This window comes from Phyllobates terribilis, unplaced genomic scaffold, assembly GCF_046119375.1.
Source record: "Phyllobates terribilis strain yellow unplaced genomic scaffold, ASM4611937v1 Scaffold_2__4_contigs__length_985480577, whole genome shotgun sequence".
NCBI classification, from domain to species: Eukaryota; Metazoa; Chordata; class Amphibia; order Anura; family Dendrobatidae; genus Phyllobates; species Phyllobates terribilis.
Window position 1 is genome coordinate 778,545,716 of NW_027362762.1, and position 20,549 is coordinate 778,566,264.

At 43.8% G+C, this 20,549-nt stretch overlaps 1 protein-coding gene across 1 annotated transcript in view; it reads left to right on the forward strand.

Annotated features, from left to right (window-relative positions):
- LOC141252977 (arylsulfatase H-like) overlaps nt 1-13,445 on the forward strand; it is a 139,144-nt gene extending 125,699 nt beyond the window's left edge. The window contains exons 9-10 of the mRNA XM_073670730.1: nt 10,849-10,970; nt 13,096-13,445. Coding sequence (XP_073526831.1) covers nt 10,849-10,970; nt 13,096-13,445 — 472 coding nt within the window. The remainder of the gene's footprint in view (nt 1-10,848; nt 10,971-13,095) is intronic.
- Nucleotides 13,446-20,549: the final 7,104 nt, after the last annotated feature.

Here is a 20,549-nt window from a genome sequence, read left to right on the forward strand (position 1 = left end):
GTCGCCACCATTTTCTCACTGCTGCAGCTGCGTGTTAGACGGCACCGCTGTTGCTGTGTGCGCTATACCTTGTTAATTTCAAGCCAATTTTCGCACAAATCTACAGATAGCTTGGGAGTAGGGAAGAGTTGTGATTGCAGTCCTTTTAAGGACTAGGTTACAGCATTTCCTACGACTTTTATCAGGCAGGTCTGTGCTCTTAAATAGATAGATTGTGGGAGTAAAGACTAATTGTAATTGGAGTCCTTTTCAGGACTAGGTTACATCAGTTCCTATCAGTTTTTGCCAGGCAGGTCTGTGCCAGTGCTGTGCAAGTTTTTTTCACAGCATTTGGCTGAATCTAGCAAAGCTAATCCTTTTTGGCCTATTGCAGAGTGTGTTAGTCAGTGGAGTAGCCTATCTGTGTTGCAAGATATACCACCTGTGTATAGAATACCAATTTTTTTACTGCACCTAGTGAAGTAAAATCTTTTGGGCATAGCATCATTCTATTAGTCCATTTATACTGACCTCCATCAGGTTGCAAATTGAATATAATTTTTTTCTGCATCTAGCTCTGAAAAAATATTGGGCTTCTAGCTGTGTGTGGGACTTGTTGTATTAGTCCATCTATACTGACCTCCATCAGGTTGCAAACTGAATATATTTTTTTCTGCATCTACCTCTGAAAAAATATTGGGCTTCTAGCTGTGTGTGGGACTTGTTCTATTAATCCATCTATACAGACCTCCATCAGGTTGCAGACTGAATATATTTTTTTCTGCATCTACCTCTGAAGAAATATTGGGCTTCTAGCTGTGTGTGGGACTTGTTGTATTAGTCCATCTATACTGACCTCCATCAGGTTGCAAACTGAATATATTTTTTTCTGCATCTACCTCTGAAAAAATATTGGGCTTCTAGCTGTGTGTGGGACTTGTTCTATTAATCCATCTATACAGACCTCCATCAGGTTGCAAACTGAATATATTTTTTTCTGCATCTACCTCTGAAAAAATATGTGGCCTTCTAGCAGTGTGTGGGACTTTCTCTATTAGTCCATCTATACTGACCTCCATCAGGTTGCAAACTGAATATAATTTTTTTCTGCATCTAGCTCTGAAAAAATATTTGGCCTTCTAGCAGTGTGTGGGACTTTCTCTATTAGTCCATCTATACTGACCTCCATCAGGTTGCAAATTAAAAATAATTTTTATCTGCATCTACCTCTGAAAAAATATTTGGGCTTCTAGCTGTGTGTGGGACTTGTTCTATTACTCCATCTATACTGACCTCCATCAGGTTGCATACTGAATATATTTTTTTCTGCATCTACCTCTGAAAAAATATTGGGCTTCTAGCTGTGTGTGGGACTTGTTGTATTAGTCCATCTATACTGAACTCCATCAGGTTGCAAATTAAAAATAATTTTTATCTGCATCTACAGTACCTCTGAAAAAATATTTGGGCTTCTAGCTGTGTGTGGGACTTGTTCTATTAGTCCATCTATACTGACCTCCATCAGGTTGCAAATTGAATATAATTTTTATCTGCATCTAGCTCTGAAAAAATATTTGGCCTTCTAGCAGTGTGTGGGACTTTCTCTATTAGTCCATCTATACTGACCTCCATCAGGTTGCAAATTAAAAATAATTTTTATCTGCATCTAGCTCTGAAAAAATATTTGGCCTTCTAGCAGTGTGTGGGACTTTCTCTATTAGTCCATCTATACTGACCTCCATCAGGTTGCAAATTAAAAATAATTTTTATCTGCATCTACCTCTGAAAAAATATTTGGGCTTCTAGCTGTGTGTGGGACTTGTTCTATTAATCCATCTATACAGACCTCCATCAGGTTGCAAACTGAATATAATTTTTTTCTGCATCTAGCTCTGAAAAAATATTTGGCCTTCTAGCAGTGTGTGGGACTTGTTCTATTAGTCCACCTATACTGACCTCCATCAGGTTGCAAATTCAAAATAATTTTTTGTCTGCATCTAGCTCTGAAAAAATATTTGGCCTTCTAGCAGTGTGTGGGACTTTCTCTATTAGTCCATCTATACTGACCTCCATCAGGTTGCAAACTGAATATATTTTTTTTCTGCATCTACCTCTGAAAAAATATTGGGCTTGTAGCTGTGTGTGGGACTTGTTCTATTAATCCATCTATACAGACCTCCATCAGGTTGCAAACTCAATAAAAAAAATTTCTGCATCTACCTCTGAAAAAATATTTGGGCTTCTAGCTGTGTGTGGGACTTGTTCTATTAGTCCATCTATACTGACCTCCATCAGGTTGCAAATTGAATATAATTTTTTTCTGCATCTAACCCAGCCAATAATTTTGGCCTAATACCACAGTTTGGCCACTCAGCTCTGCTCGGTTCCCATCCATTGTTTTTTTGTGCAAACAACTCCAGAGTTGTGAATTAGTTAACCACCAAAATGAGTGGAAAAAGGCGTGCTGCTGGTGGAAAGGGGAATCGGCATGTTGGGAAGGGGAAAAAAGGTTGTGTCCGTGGGGTAGGTGTTAAAGCAACAGTAACATCTGCAGAAGAAAGACCATCTTCCAGCCAAACTAAAATGTCTACTTCTTTTAGCGGACAATGTGATAAGATCCCTTTCTTACGGCCACGCCAATCGCTACAAATTCCAGATGAGGCACAAAAACAGCAGGTGCTTCAACGGATATCAAGTGCTCCTTTAAGTGGGCTCTCCTCCACATCAACTTCAACATCACAAATACTCCAGTCCTCAAAGGTGTCACCCCAATCGCACTTGCTTCCTCACAGCTCCCAAATCTCCAGCTGCCCGTCTGAGTATGAGGTAGAACAGATGGTTGAGTCTGCAGAGCTGTTTACTCATACTATAGCCTGGGAATCAGAGGTCGACTCCAGCGCTTCTGTGAATCCAGACGAGGAAATGATCTGCACTGATGCCCAGAATCTTTATGAGTCGGATCCAGGACCAGACGCAGAAGGTTCTGACCATAATGTAGACCCTCATTCCCAAACTGTAACTCCTGTTGGTGGAGACGATGAGGAAGACGATGATAAGACTCAAATACCTGATTGGAGCGACAACTTTAGTTTTTTGTCAGGGCAGGAACAGGTTGGCTCTGAGGACGACGGGTGTGATAACGCACAGGGTGATGATGATGAGGTTGGAGATCCCACTTACTGTCAACCCACAGTCATCCAAGAGATGAGGTCAGCAGAGGAGGTGGAGGAAGATGCTAGTGACGACGAGGTCAGGTTGCGCCTTCCTGGACAGAGACGTAGTACTGGAAGCACGTCAACAACTGCATCCTCAAACACAACTCTGCCTCTCACCACAAGTCGTGGTGGCTCTTCAGGTCGCATGGGTGCTAAGCCTTGCATAGCCTGGGCATTTTTTCAGATCGATAAAGATGACCCAACTCGTGTTATCTGTAACATTTGTCAGCAAAAGCTAAGTAGAGGCCAAAAAATACATAGTTTGAGTACTTCATGCATGAACCGGCACATGGACATGAAGCATAAGTTGCAGTGGGAAGCTCAGTGTGCTACAATGCGGCCTAGCCGGCCGGGCCGACCACCGTCTGCCATATCTTGTGCATCCGCAGCCTCTTCATCCTCTGTGACTGGGGGGACAGCAGTCACACCTGTTTTGGGGCGCAGACCTGCCACCTCTTTACCCTCAACAGCCAGCGTGATTGGCAGGTCATCATTTTCTTTGGAGGTGGTAACACCAGCTGGTGTTGAGCGCTGTCCGACATCGATAGCACCACCTTTGGATCAAGGCAACCTAACAAGTCCGCCTGCATCTTCCTCACAGACCGGCAGTTTGCCGGGGACACCCTTATCAACCCCGTCTAAGCACAATAGCCAGCCCTCGGTCCCTCAGATGTGGACAAGTAAAAGACCATTTCCTCCTAGCCATGAGAAAGCTAAGAGGTTGAATTTCACCATCTGCAAGCTCTTGGCTACAGAAATGCTGCCTTTCCGCCTGGTGGACACAGAGGATTTTCGAGACCTTATGTCCGTCGCAGTGCCCCAGTACCAGATGCCCAGTCGGCACTACTTCTCAAAGAAAGGTGTGCCTGCGCTCCACCAGCATGTCGCACACAACATCACCGCTTCTTTGAGAAACTCTGTGTGTGACAGGGTGCATTTCACCACAGACACTTGGACGAGTAGGCATGGACAGGGGCGTTACATGTCGCTGACTGGGAACTGGGTAACTATGGTGACAGCTGGACAAGGGGCTGCTGTCCAAGTCTTGCCGTCCCCACGAGTTGTGCGTCAATCCTCTTTATGTCAAAGTTCCTCCACTGCTTCTGCCTCCTCAACCTCCTCTCGGTCTTCCACCTGCACCCAAAGCCTGTCTGGTCATGCCACAAGCTTTCTAACTGCGCAGAAGGGATCCTGCACACCTCCTTACTATGCTGGCAGTAGGGCTCAACGTCATCAGGCGGTTTTTACATTGAAATGTCTGGGAAATGTGAGTCACACAGCTGAGGAGTTGTGGTCAGCTCTGGAGAACCAATTTCATGAATGGTTGTCTCCACTGGACCTGAAACCAGGGAAGGCCGTGTGCGACAATGCTGCAAACCTGGGTGCGGCCCTTCGCCGGGGCAATGTCACACATGTGCCTTGTATGGCTCACGTGTTGAACCTGGTTGTCCAGCAATTTTTAGCCCACTATCCCAGACTAGATGGCCTTCTGCAGAGGGCACGGTCGCTGTGTGCTCACTTCCGCCGTTCGCATGCCGCAGCTCAGCGACTTACATCTCTACAGAAGTCGTTGGGCCTGCCACTTCACCGGCTAAAATGCGATGTGCCTATCCGGTGGAATTCAACTCTGCACATGTTGCAGCGACTGTGGCAGCACCGACAAGTCCTGGTGCAATACGTTCTGACGTATAGCCTGTGCCAACGAGATCCAGAGGTGGGGCAAATCACGCTGGAGGAGTGGTCTCAGATCAGGGACCTATGCACCCTTCTACACAGTTTTGAAATGGCGACGAAGATGTTTAGTGCTGACGATGCCATTATCAGCATGACTATTCCGGTGATTTACATGCTGGAGCACATGTTAAACAGAATTCGGAGTCAGGTGGTGGCACAAGAGGAGGTGGAGGAAGTAGAGGAGGAGGAGTTGTATGCGGAAGGGCTAACATCTGCAAGGTCCAGACGGTCGGCAGCACCAAGGCAGCAGGCATGTGAGGGTGGGGCAGATGGTTTTACCAGGGCGCATGGTAGCAGCCAAACTAGTGAGGAAGGTGCAGGAGCCCAGGAAGAAGTGGAGGACGAACTGATGGAAGACTCATCAGATGAGGGAGACCTTGATCACATTTCTGTTGTGCGAGGTTGGGGGGAGAGGACAGAGGAAGGAAGCATGATTGTTACCTCGCCACCAACACAACAGGGACTTGGTGCTCCTGGATGCGCAACACACATGAGTGCCTTCTTGCTGCACTACCTGCAACATGACCCTCGAATTGTGAGAATTAGAAATAATCCTGACTACTGGGTTGCCACACTGTTAGATCCCCGGTACAAAAGTAAATTTGCAGAAATTATTCCTGCCATAGAAAGGGATGCACGCATGCAGGAGTATCAGCAGAGACTGTTGCAGAATCTTACATGTGCTTTTCCACAAAATACCAGTGGTGCACGTAGTGAATCTCACAGTTCCAACTTGCCAACCGTGGGACCGTCAAGTGTTCAGCACTCAAACCGTAACAGAACCACAGTATCTGCTGGTAACATCAATTTTGCGGAATCATTTCACCACTTTTTTAGCCCATCCTTTGCAAGGCCACAGGAGACAAGAAGTCTGACACATAGTCAACGCCTAGAGACGATGGTACAGGAGTATCTCCAAGTAAACATTGAAGCCATGACTGTGTCACTGGACCCTTGCTCTTTTTGGGCTTCCAATCTGGATAAATGGCCGGAGCTAGCCACTTACGCCTTGGAGATCTTGTCATGCCCCGAAGCCAGCGTTCTGTCTGAACGTGTGTTCAGCGCTGCTGGTGGTGTGCTGACAGATAAGCGCACGCGGCTCTCCACTGATAATGTAGACAGACTCGCGTTCATAAAGATGAACAAATCATGGATCCGAAACGACTTTTCTACCCCTGTGTCATCCTGGGGAGAGTAAAAGCTTGATGATTGGTTAAAATCACCCTACCAACCGTTTTAAGCTTTCAAATTACTAATCATGTTTATCTGTATCTTGGCTGGAAAATAATTTGGGCTTTGTAGCAGTGTGCAGCACTGATTCTATTAGGCCATCTATAATAAGCTCCACCAGATTTAAAATTACTAATCATGTTTATCTGTATCTTGACTGGAAAATAATTTGGGCTTTGTAGCAGTGTGCAGCACTGATCCTATTAGGCCATCTATACTAAAGCTTCACCAGATTTAAAATTAATAATAATTTTTAGCTGCATCTAGCCCGGAAAATAATTTTGGGGCTCCGAGATGCGCAAGACACATAAGTGCCTTCTTGCTGCACTACCTGCAGCATAACCCTCATATTGTCAGAATTCGAAGTAATCATGACTACTGGGTTGCCACACTCTTAGATCCCCCAAACTTTTCGATCAACCTTTTCATTTTAATAAAGACCAAAAAAATGGTCATTTTTGAAATTATAAGCATTAGCAGGTTGTTAGAAACTGAAATCAAACAGTTTTCAACTCAAAACTTTATTCTAGGTGATGTTACATTTTCACATAGGACCCCTTGTTCGAAAGGAGCTTCTGAACTCTCTCGTCCATTGAATTTGTCAGGTTTTGGATGGTTTCTGCTTCAATTGTTTTGCATGAGGACAGAATACCCTCCCAGAGCTGTTGCTTAGATGTGAACTGCCTCCTGCCATCATAGACACTCCTTTTAATGATGCTCCAAAGGTTCTGAATGGGGTAGAGGTCAGGGGAGCATGGGGGTCACACCATAAGTTTGTCCCCTTTTATGCCCATATCAGTCAGAGATGCAGATGTTGTATGTGCAGCATGAGATGGTGCATTATCATGCAAAAAAATGATTTTGCTGTGAAATACACGGTTCTTCTTTTTGAACCATGGCAGGAAGTGCTGTTTGAGAAAATCCACATACATTATGGAGTTCATCTTTAGCGCCTTCAGGGATCCTAAAGGGGCCGACAATCTCTCTCCCCATGATTCCAGCCCAAAACATTACTCCACCTCCTCCTTGTTGGCGCTGTAGCCGTGTTTGCGTGGGGTGTCCATCAACCAGCCATCCTGCACTCCATCCATCTGTACCATCGAGCGCTGCACGGCACTCATCCGTGAACAAAACTGTTTTGAAATCAGTCTTCATGTAATGTTTGGCCCACTGGAGCCATTTCTGCTTGTGTGAAGTGGATAGAGGAGGTCGACAGGATAGCGTATGCACAGCTGCAAACCTCTGAAGGACCCTGCATCTTGTTGTTCGGGGGACGTTGGAGGCACTAGCAGCTTCAAAAACTTGTCTGCTGCTATGACAAGGCTTTTTTGCCGCTGCTCTTTCAACCTGACGTAATTGCCTGTAGGAAAGAGTCCTCAATTTGCCCTTATCAGCACGCACACGTGTGTACTGTGAATCAGCTACATACTTCTTGATTGCCAAGACACTTCATCCTGATCATCGCACAATGTTGATTGTAGTCATGCCTTGACCTAAACACTCCACAATTTGTTGCTTCTCAGCTGCCGACACATCCTCTTTCTTTCCCATTTTGGCAGAAAATGTAGGCTGCTTAATAATGTGAGACAGCCTTCTTAAGTAGTCTTGCCTTTCATTGGACACACCTGCCAAACTAATTAGCACAGGTGTCTGCAATTGCTTACAGTGATATAAAGAGCCCTGACACACATCACCATCAATGAGTTTAACTGACAAACAAACAAATTCTTCCCTTATCACTCCTAAACACTTTTTGCATAATAATTTGGAACACAGTGTACATGTGCTTTTCCACAAAACACCAGTGGTTCACGTAGTGAATCTTACAGTTCTAACTTGCCAACCGTGGTCTGTATGGAGTTGTTCAATAAAGGGCCCAAAATTAAGATAACATAGATGGGAGAGGTCTCTATGAATAGGAATTCCTAAGTATTTGATACCCTGTGAGGGCCAGGCAAAGGGAAGGTTGGACTGGATGGAATCCTATATGGATTTGGGGAGGGAGACATCGAGGGCCTCAGACTTCGCTGCATTGATTTTAAAATTTGACCATGTAACAAAGTGATCTATTTCAGCCATAACAGCATGGATGGATATATGTGATTGAGTGATATATACTAGGACATCATCAGCAAATAGAGAGCACTTGTACTCGGTGCCTCCCACCTCAATCCACCTAATATTGGGGTTATGGCGAATTGATGAGAGCAGGTGCTCCGTCACTAGGATGTATAAGAGAGGGGACAGAGAACATCCCTGCCTTGTCCCATTGGTGATTGTGAAAGGTGATGAAAATGTTCTGACGCGCCCCCTGGGCCTTGGGACACCCGGAGCCGGACCCTTTTTGGTGGATGCTGGTGGTTGTAGTCTCCGTGGCGGCGACCCGGTTCCGTGGCTCAGGGCGGTCAAACCAGTGGCGGAACTATTTATGTAGTTTTGATGTTTAAATGTCCGACTACGCCACCCGTGGATTGTGGTCAGAGTGAACCGCCGCTCCAGGGCAGACCGCTGAGGCTGGTGTTGCGGGTGCAGCAGAGCGTAGCATAACTCCCCACGGGAGGAGTATAGCCTCAGGGCAGTGTATGCGGAGGATGGGGGTGATGGTGCAGGGCAGCAGCAGTAACGACACGGAGTCAGTGATGCAGTCCAGGGCCTTTACTCACAGTTCTTATTATCCAGACCACTTCTGCAGGTAACGGCTGCCCACGTCGTACTGTGCTCACCAGGTGAGGGGCTCAGACAACTCCCAGATAACTTTGGAGCGCTTCACAGGACCCCCTTTGTGTGTCCTTTGTCTGGCCTTTCTTACCAACCCTTCTGTCCGGCTGCCTCGGGCCTCCTCTTGGTAAACTTGGCGCCAGTTTCCCTGACCCTATGTGGTGCCTTCCTAGCGGGTGTAGCGAGGGGCTGCGCCACATAAAATGTCACAGCCTCCTGTTTCTAGCTGAGGGTCGTTTCCTGCCTCCACTAGTTTCGGGGACCGGTCTCCCCCTTTGGCCTGACCCCTCCACGCAGGTGGATTCGGGCGTGCGGTGGCGACTCGCCCGTCCGCACCCCTGGGATCCCTTCATTCCTCAATCCTGGAGCCTTCTCCGCTCCTCTTCCTTCCTTCTCCCTCTTCCAGGCCTGGGCCTCTGTTACTAAGCCCGCCTCCGGAGCAGAGCTCATGCAGAGCCCCTGCTCCCTGCCACTTCTGCTCAGACTTCTCTGCACTGAACTAAGATGGTGCCCACCTTTTATACTCCCTTCTCAATGCACCCAGGAACTGCTTCCTCCCTGCTCCTGCACTACAGGGTTCCCCTTCCTCAGTGTTCCCTCCCCCCACTCCAGCCAGGGACAGGGACTGTCGTGCCCATCTCAGGGGCATATTGGTCGCCCTGCCCCACGGCAATGTGGTGTAATGCATGCAGGTGTCGGGTCCTGATTCACACTACATCCTTACCTGAGAGTGAGATATCACACCTCTGGGTGAGGTGCAATACCTCTGTAGCAACCGAGCCCTCAGGGTGCTACAGTTCCATTTATCTTCAGCCTAGGTGACGTATTGCGATACAGGGCCGTGATTTTGGCTATAAAAGGGTCCCCTAGACCCCTACCCCAAGCTTTTTAAGAGAATCATATATGGCGTGCCAGGAGACTCTATGGAATGCTTTCTCAGCATCCAACGAGAGTATCTAATTACAAATTTTTAACTGCATCTAGCCCAGGAAATACTTTGTGCCTAGTAGCAGTGTCTGCTAGTCAGCGGATTATCCCGGCTGTTAAGCAAGCTACACCACCTGTAGTTTGGACACTTAATTTTTTCAAAGGAAATGCTTCGGGACCACGGGATACTCAGTGAAGAGCATCAGGAGGCACCCCAAGGCATAGGGGCTGGGACTGTCAGTAGGATGCCTTGCGGTGGACAGCCGAGTTCGATCCTTATAAAAGCTTTTTAACTGCAGCAGCTTTAGTGGACACTACTGGAGCTGGAATTACGCGGCTGCTGGCATGAGACTTGCCCTCCAATAGATCCTTGTAAATGGATTTAAAGTGTATTCATTCAAATTAGAGAGACAATTTAAATTAAAAAGCTTAGAGCTGCCTCCACCACAGGGGGGCTCGCTCGACCCACCAGCGGACAGGCACCAGTATTGGGAGAGGGGGGCTGGCCGTCAGGGTTCACCGCGGCTCTGGCACAAACCCGGCGACGCGGAGGTGGCACGGGCAGGAGCGGACTGAACGTGTCGGCTTCTCACTTTTTGGATTTTAGAAGGGCATGACATGCCTATATCTGTGTCTCCCCCTCCTTTTACTCCTCCACCTCTTTTCTTTTCGCATGACTATATGTACTTGTCACTTTTCCATGTGTTAGTTGTGTCTTCTGAGCAGTTTGTCAGCTTTTGGACACCTTTGAAGGTGTTTTCTATGTGTTTCTATGTGTTTTTGTTTGCCTGCCATTGGTTTTAACGGTGTTCGAAGGTGTTCGACGAACAGTTCGACGAACAGTTCGGCGAACACACGGGTGTTCGACGAACCGAACCGAACTCGAACACTACGGGGGTGGCTCAACACTACTCGCCATACTTTGCTCTTGTGCTTTCTGAGATCAAGACTGGAGAACTGGCCCATTCATTGTACTTTACAGTGTCTACCGTGAGCTTATATTACATGGAATCATGGAATAACAAACACATTTCTATGCTTTCAGAATAATTGATGGTAAAGATTTGATGCCTCTTCTGCAAGGATTGGTACCCAACTCTGACCATGAATTTATGTTTCATTACTGTGACGAGTACTTGCACGCGGTTCGATGGCAGCACAACAGTAGTAAGTACAGAAAAATGATTTGGCATAATTTAAACATAGAATAAAGAACAAAACAATGGGTATGCGAAAAATGTTCTAATATAGTACTGCATGCCATGTAACACTGGCCAATCAAGTGCCTGGCATACCACACTGTCCCCAGAACAGTCTGCCACTTGGGGGCTACTTACTGTTACTACAGGCAGTAAGGTATTGGGCACATATAAAAGTATCAAACTGAATATGACATTCATCAGCAGAAACCATTGGCAGGATCATTTAACTCCGATGGGCCAAATTCTTAAGGATCAAGGCAGCTCCTCTCGTAGTAATACAAGATAGCAAACAATTCTTGAATTATATTTCTAAGGCTTTGTTCACATGTCCAGTTGTCATCCATTTGTAACAGATCAAGAATTTGAGAAAACAAAAAACAAAACTGGATCCATTACAAACAGAGCAAAATGGATTCAAGGTTTCTGAACATCTCTAGTGTTCTGGATATACACAGTGCTTAAAAAACTGATCCATTAATAGATGGCATAACAGATGACCATTATGATCCATTTTTCATAGACAGCAATGCTAAAAATAAAAGAATTCTGTTGCTACCAGTTTTTTTGGCTGGACAAAAACTTTTTTTAAACAAACAAAAAATTAGTTTGCAGCAGTTGGATCATAGCTAAATGGAAGATATTTTAAAAACATTTCTGTTCCCATTTAACTGAATTAATCCTGTATTAGCTCATTTCATTTCTGTTTTTGTCATCTCAAAAGTGATCCAAAATCTGAAATAACTAATAGACATGTGAACATAGCCAAACACCGGGGTAGTAAAGAAGATAGATGAAGTGGCTTACACCACCTCCTAATAAATCTGGTTCAATTGGGACTGTTCAAAAAGTCAACAAGTGAAATCTATACTTTAAAAAGGAGCAAGATATTGTATGACTTTCCATGATTATCACTGTGTGGATGCTTCCACACAGTCACAGATATTTCTTTAGCACAGTTAGGCTATGTGCCCACGATGCAGAAATGAAGCAGAAATTTTCCTAAGCATTTCTGCGTCTCCTTGGCAGAAAAACACATGCGGTTTTTTCATGCGGTTTTTACATGCGTTTTTGCATGCGTATTTGCCATGCGTTTTTCCAATGCATTGTATAGGCAAATACGCATGCAGAAACGCACAAGAATTGGTCATGTCCGTATTTTTTCTGCGAGTAAAATCCGCGCAGAAAAAATCCTGACCATGTGCACAGAACTTGCAGAATGTCATAGGAATCATGGGATAAGGTATGCAATGCGTTTCTGGAGCGTTTATGCGCTGCAAATCCACACCAAAAAACGCACCAAAAACTCATCGTGGGCACACAGCCTCATAGTGGGTACTCCATACTATGTGGATATTTTCTCCAAGAAGCATTACTGAATAAAAATTACAAATTATTTAAATTACCTAAATTGTTAAAGCATACCTCTTGGTGCAGATGAAGAATAACACTATTTCTGACCATAATGTAAATATGGAAGCCAGACTTTTTTTTCAGTGTTCCAGTTAATATTTCATTGGTTTTTAATGCCAATGGTTAAAAAGTTCAGATAGTCTACCTGCTTCAGTTTTTAAATAAGGATGAGAAAAAAAATAGATGGATCGAATGGAAAACATGAGAACTGTCCGTTTCTGATTGATCTAAAAATGGAAATAGCTGTTTGATTGTAGCCTTAACATGCTATTTACACCATATATAAAAAATGAAGAATTGTCATTTTTTTCATCCATTCCTACCAAAAATATGGCTGTTATTCAGTGGTAGTGAGAGTTGGGTGGATCGATTCACAGGACTGCAGTCGATTAGCCAGCTCAGTGCTCTGTCATCAGTGGACGGGAGATTCAGAGAGGTCCCATCCAGCTGTCACAGAGCACTGACCTGGCTAATGGACTGGAGTCCCACAAATCGATTCACCCAACTCTCACTACCACTGAATAACAGTAAGCACTGATCTTGTAAACCATGAAGAGCTGATAAAGCAAGTACACTGGAATATTGTAGAACTTTTTATTATTGATGCCGGCTTATATATGAAAATAAATAACAGAATGCTACAAATGGTTCATTTAATCAAATATATATATTTTTTTTAGGTGATACTGTTTGGAAGGTTCATTATATTTCTCCCAAGTTCAGTCCAGGAGCTGGGGCATGCTATGGCTCTAAACTGTGTGGCTGCAGTGGTGATAAGGTGATCTACCACGTTCCTCCACTGCTTTATAATCTCTCCAACGATCCTTCAGAGAAGAATCCTCTCCCTACTGATTCAGAACTATACAATGAAGTGCTGCAAACCATACAGAATGCTGTAGCCCACCATAATGCAACGTTACATGCAGTGCCCCAGCAGCTGTACGGATTCAACAACCTGTGGGATCCCCGGCTGCAGCCATGCTGTGGAATATTTCCATTCTGTTGGTGCAATGAAGAAAATGCCAAATAATTTGTCTAAAAAATATATTATTTGTGTAACTTTGAGAAAGTTAGAGGTTCATTTACAAAAAGTTATGGAGATACAGCTTGTAAATGTATTAAAAATCTTATTTTTTTTTCTTTGTCTTTTTTACTGGTCTGGGTAACTGGGTATTCCTGTGTGTAATGGGAGCCACAGTATAATGAAAGTGAATATTGAATATTTCTCAGTTGTCCATATCCAGAGTCCAGCATTGGGCATATGCATCGACCTTATGGACATTGCATGGTCAGACATATGCACTGGAGCTTCATTGACACTTCCATTTTTGCGGCAAGAAAATAAGAAGGAACATGTACCTTGGGACTCTAATGCTAGTGAATAGTTGGGCATCTAGCAATCATAATATTTTACCTATTTCACAAATAGATAAATGTTCCTCATGGGATAACCCCTTCAAAAGAAATGAATATCTTTTGTTTACATAGATTTCAGGGTTCCCATTGCTACAGGAACAACACAGTGTTGTAAGATGGATACTCGGCTTGCAAAGACCAGGGCCGCCACCACAAGTGCTGGTCTCTGTAAGCTGGGTAGTTTTACAACACACACTAACAGTGTGGTCTTCTGCCTGCTCATTACTACTGATCTGAGCCGGCAATAGATCCGGCAAATCATGGCTGTTCTTATCACTGATGAGTTCCCATGATGGACAGGAGTGAAGACCATCATGCCTGTGAAGGTGAGGGGGTGTCCCGGAGTCACTGGGCTTCAAGAAACTGTTGGCAGTGAGGCAGGAATGGAGGCAGGGCCCGTAGCATCGCCCCACTCCTGCCATCACCGGCTTCCTACGGCAGCTACCGTGCCTCCTGTGACCCCCGCTCCACTGCCGCTGCCCTCTCAGTAAGCTAAATTCGGACTATAAGACAAATCCCCATTTTAACATTAAAACATTTTTTCCTCTTTTCCTCTCCAAAATTTGGGGTGCGTCTTATAGTCTTAAAGTCAGAAAACTATGGTAATTGAAAAAATGCATATTTGGTATTCCCTTAATTGTATTTGCCAATAAAATAAAAGTAGCATGTTATTGATGGTGGAGATTTATCATTCAAGATACTGCTACTGAAAAATATAATTTATCGTGCAAAAAAGAAACCTCAATATAGCTATATTGTCGGAAAAAAAGGTGTGGCTCTCTGAATGTGGAAAAATTAGTCAAAATAGGGATGTTATAAATAATAATGGCGACAATAGCTAAAGTGCTAAAGTGCTAAAGATGATAAAAAGTGGATAAAGATAAAAGGTGAATATTCCAGCTAGAGTATTTCTCCTTGCTGTTTCTGTTCTTTATTCTACACCTACCTTCAGTGCATACTTTATATATTTTTTATTTCATGTTTTTTTTATTCACTCTGGGATCTTTCTTTTTTTCAGCACCCTTTTACTTTTGTAGGTAATTTACACTCTGCACTGCCTTCCAGTTCTTTAGGAGAAACGTGAAGCACTAAGCGGCCTTTCAGGTAGTTTAGGTCTGAGCTGCCATCTTCTAGTCTGTGGTTAGGGTTATCTCTGCTCACACAGGAACCATTAGGGACTGCTGATCAGGGTCTCCAGTCTGTACAGGAACCGGCAGGGTCAGTTGAAGTTTTTAATTTGTTACCTATTATCCCAAGTGAGTTGCTACTCTAGTATAACACAAAGGAAATTTTAAAAACACTATGGCTTGATAATATACCAAAGGGTCAACTCACTTGGATTAAGAGAAATTGCACAAGGCAGGAAGATTACAATGAGGAATCACAAAAAATTATAGACAAATTTGTACAAAAAGGATATAACCAGACTAAGTTAAAGGAAATAAAGTAGTAGATAAAATATGGAGAGAGTCTTTACTAACTACTAGGGTAGAAAAAGAAAGTAAAAAAATGCGGGTAATGGATACCCTATTGAAGGTACCCATAATAACTCAATATAAGATTGTAGATTGTTAAAGAATATTGTTAATAAACATTGGTCTTGGTTGCTGGAGGATAAAACAAAAAGGAGAACGTAGCCATCACTGCCAAGTTTAACATATAGAAAGGCTAGTAATCTAGCAAGTATAATAGCACCCAGAGTGGTAAGAAATACAGTCATGGCCAAAAGTATTGAGAATGAGACAAATAGTAATTTTTCCAAAGTTTATTGCTTCATTTTTTGTAATGGCAATTTGCATATACTCCTGAATGTCAAAGAGTGATCAGCTTAACAGCAATTACTGTACTTGCAAAGTCAATATTTGCCCAGAAAATGAACTTTAACCCCCAAAACACATTTCAACATCATTGCAGTCCTGCCTTAAAAGGAGCAGCTAACATTGTTTTAGTGACTGATCCATTAACACAGGTGTGGGTGTTGATGAGGACAGGGCTGGCGATCAATCAGTCATGATTAAGTAAGAATGACATCACTGGACACTTTAAAAGGAGGCTGGTTCTTGGTATCATTGTTTCTCTTCAGTTAACCATGGTTATCTCTAAAGAAACACGTGCAGCCATCATTGCACTGCACAAAAATGGCCTAACAGGGAAGAGTATCGCAGCTACAAAGATTGCACCTCAGTCAACAATCTATCGCATCATCAAGAACTTCAAGGAGAGAGCTTCGATTGTTGTCAAAAAGGCTCCAGGGCGCCCAAGAAAGACCAGCAAGCGCCAGGACCGTATCTTAAAACTGTTTCAGTTGTGGGATCGGACTACCAGCAGTGCCGAGCTTGCTCAGGAATGGCAGCAGGCTGGTGTGAGTGCTTCTGCACGCACTGTAAGGCGGAGACTCTTTGAGCAAGGGCTGGTTTCAAGGAGGGCAGCAAAGAAGCCACTTCTCTCCAGAAAAAACATCAGGGACCGACTGATATTCTGCAAAAGTTACAGGGAGTGGACTGCTGAGGACTGGGGCAAAGTCATTTTCTCTGATGAATCCCCTTTTCGATTGTTTGGGACATCTGGAAAACAGCTTATTCGGAGAAGAAGAGGTGAGCGCTACCACCAGTCTTGTCTCATGCCAACTGTAAAGCATCCTGAAACCATTCATGTGTGGGGTTGCTTCTCAGCCAAGGGAATAGGCTCACTCACAGTCTTGCCTAAAAACACAGCCATGAATAAAGAATGGTACCAGAATGTCCTCCAAGAGCAACTTCTCCCAACCGTCCAAGAGCAGTTTGGCGCCCAACAATGCCTTTTCCAGCATGATGGAGCACCTTGCCATAAAGCAAAGGTGATAACTAAATGGGTCATGGAACAAAACATAGAGATTTTGGGTCCATGGCCTGGAAACTCCCCAGATCTAAATCCCATTGAGAACTTGTGGTCAATCATCAAGAGACGGGTGGACAAACAAAAACCAACAAATTCTGGAAAAATACAAGCATTGATTATGCAAGAATGGACTGCTATCAGTCAGGATTTGGTCCAAAAGTTGATTGAGAGCATGCCAGGGAGAATAACAGAGGTCTTGAAGAAGAAGGTGCAACACTGCAAATATTGACTTGCTGCATTAACTCATTCTAACTGTCAATATAACCTATTGGTACTCATAATATGATTGCAATTATATTTCTGTATGTGATATAAACATCAGACAAACACTAATAAAAACCAGAGGCCAGCAGATCATGTGAAAATATAATTTTAGTGTCATTCTCAAAACTTTTGGCCATGACTGTACATGCAGAAGAATTGACAATGTAGGACAGAAAAAAAGTTTTTTTCCCTGCAGAAATTGTGCAATGTGCAAAGTAATAGGAACATATCATCCAATTTATACTTTTAAGACCCCAGAATAATGATATACAATTAAAACCCACATAACATGCCATACAAAAGGAGTGATATATTGCATAGTATGTCCTTGTCACAAGAATTGTATTGGAAGAACTAAGCGGGAGTTGCGAATAAGAGTCAAAGAACATATTTATAATATTAAAAGACAGTTCATGGGTCATCCATTATCGCAACTTTACAAACAAGTACGCAATGGGAAAACAAAAGGAAGTTTATAATGGGATGTGGAAAAAATACAGCAACATTGGAGAGGAGGAGATTATGTGGGTTTAATGTCAAGAGCAGAAAGTAGGTGGATATTCACACTAAACACCTTGAGACCACAGGGTCTCAATAGTGAGATAGAACTATTCGCTTCAAATTAACTGTGGACCAATGTGATTGGACATGCAGCTACAGTTAGGTCCATATATATTTGGACAGAGACAACATTTTTCTAATTTTGGTTCTAGACATTACCTCAATGAATTTTAAACAAAATAATTCAGATGCAGTTGAAATTCAGACTTGGATGAAGGGTTTAGGAGTTTCAGCTCCTTAACATGTGCCACCCTGTTTTTAAAGGGACCAAAAGTAATTGGACTGATTAAATAATTGTAAATAAAATGTTCATTTCTAGTACTTGGTTGAAAACCCTTTGTTGACAATGACTGCCTGAAGTCTTGAACTCATGGACATCACCAGATGCTGTAATTCCTCCTTTTTGATGCTCTGCAAGGCCTTCACTGCGGTGGTTTTCAGTTGCTGTTTGTTTGTGGGCCTTTCTGTCTGAAGTTTAGTCTTTAACAAGTGAAATGCATGCTCAATTGGGTTGAGATTGGGTGACTGACTTGGCTTTTCAAAAATATTCCACTTCTTTGCTTTAATAAACTCCTGGGTTGCTTTGGCTTTATCTTTTGGGTCATTGTCCATCTGTAGTATGAAACGATGACCAATCAGTTTGGCTGCATTTGGCTGGATCTGAGCACACAGTATGGCTCTGAATACATCAGAATTCAATCGGCTGCTTCTGTCCTGTGTCACATCATCAATAAACACTAGTGACCCAGTGCCACTGGCAGCCATGCATGCCCAAGCATCACACTGCCTCCGCCGTGTTTTACAGATGATGTGGTATGCTTTGGATCATGAGCTGTACCACGCCTTCGCCATACTTTTCTCTTTCCATCATTCTGGTATAGATTGATCTTGGTTTCATCTGTCCAAAGAATGTTCTTCCAGAACTGTGCTGGCTTTTTTAGATGTTTTTTAGCAAAGTCCAGTCTAGCCTTTTTCTTCTTGATGCTTATGAGTGGCTTGCACCGTGCAGTGAACCCTCTGTATTTACGTTCATGCAGTCTTCTCTTTAAGGTAGATTTGGATATTGATATGCCTACCTCCTGGAGAGCGTTGTTCACTTGGTTGGCTGTTGTGAAGGGGTTTCTCTTCACCTTGGAGATTATTCTGTGATCATCCACCACTGTTGTCTTCCTTGGGCGTCCAGGTCTTTTTGCATTGATGAGTTCACCAGTGCTTTCCTTCTTTCTCAGGATGTACCAAACTGTAGATTTTGCCACTCCTAATATTGTAGCAATTTTTCGGATGGGTTTTGTCTGTTTTTGCAGCTTAAGGATGGCTTGTTTCACCTGCATGGAGAGCTCCTTTGACCGCATGTTTACTTCACAGCAAAACCTTCCAAATGCAAGCACCACACCTCAAATCAACTCCAGGCCTTTTATCTGCTTAATTGAGAATGAAAATAACGAAGGGATTGCCCACCCCTGGCCATGAAATAGCCTTGGAGTCAATTGTCCAATTACTTTTGGTCCCTTTAAAAACAGGGTGCACATGTTAAGGAGCTGAAACTCCTAAACCCGTCACCCAATTTAGTGTGGATACCCTCAAATGAAAGCTGAAAGTCTGAACTTCAACTGCATCTGAATTGTTTTGTTTAAAATTCATTGTGGTAATGTCTAGAACCAAAATTAGAAAAATGTTGTCTCTGTCCAAATATATATGGACCTAACTGTATATAAGTGCTACTAGGAGGGATGGATGTAATCCCTGAGGAAGGCTGTCATAGCAGCTGAAACGCGTCGGATATTGTTACTCTTTCCCTAGAGAGAGCCCGCACCTGTCTAAGTGATGTCACTATTCCACACGGGGGGATTTTTTTAACGAGTGTCCAGACACGTATGTAACCAGCTGGCACTGTGCCTACACTGTACATGGATTAGCGAAAGAGGGTACCAACACAGAGGATCCACAGCTTTTCCACACTCCACTACTTCCCAGCACTTTGATATATAACCCATTTTATGATCAGGGCAGATCGCTCATTTTCGGGATTGAAGCAGTTACCCACGCCTGCACAGGTGAGCACAAGGAGATGCCGACACCCAGGATCTCCAGCCACTTCTAGTCCCAGCACCATCCACCACCTGGAAAGCTAGCAGCGTGAGTCCAAAAGCACTCCAACTCCAGCACCAAGCATAAGAAGGTGCCCACACGCAGGATTGCCTGCTGCTCCAAGCCCCGCTACCTTTCACTATCTGGAGATTATATATACAGTACAGACCAAAAGTTTGGAGACACCTTTTCATTTAAAGATTTTTCTGTATTTTCATGACTATGAAAATTGTACATTCACACTGAAGGCATCAAAACTAAGAATTATCACATGTGGAATTATATACTTAACAAAAAAGTGTGAAACAACTGAAAATATGTCTTATATTCTAGGTTCTTCAAAGTAGCCACCTTTTGCTTTGATGACTGCTTTGCACACTCTTGGCATTCTCTTGATGAGCTTCAAGAGGTAGTCACCAGAAATGGTCTTTCAACAATCTTGAAGGAGTTCCCAGAGATGCTTAGCACTTGTTGGCCCTTTTGTCTTCACTCTGCGGTCCAGCTCACCCCAAACCATCTCGATTGGGTTCAGGTCTGGTGACTGTGGAGGCCAGGTCATCTGGCGTAGGACCCCATCACTCTCCTCCTTGGTCAAATAGCCCTTACACAGCCTGGAGGTGTGTTTGGGGTCATTGTCCTGTTGAAAAATAAATGATGGTCCAACTAAACGCAAACCGGATGGAATAGCATGCAGCTGCAAGATGCTGTGGTAGCCATGCTGGTTCAGTATGCCTTCAATTTTGAATAAATCCCCAACAGTGTCACGAGCAAAGCACCCCCACACCATCACACCTCCTCCTCCATGCTTCACGGTGGGAACCAGGCATGTAGAGTCCATCTGTTCACCTTTTCTGCGTCGCACAAAGACACGGTGGTTGGAACCAAAGATCTCAAATTTGGACTCATCAGACCAAAGCACAGATTTCTA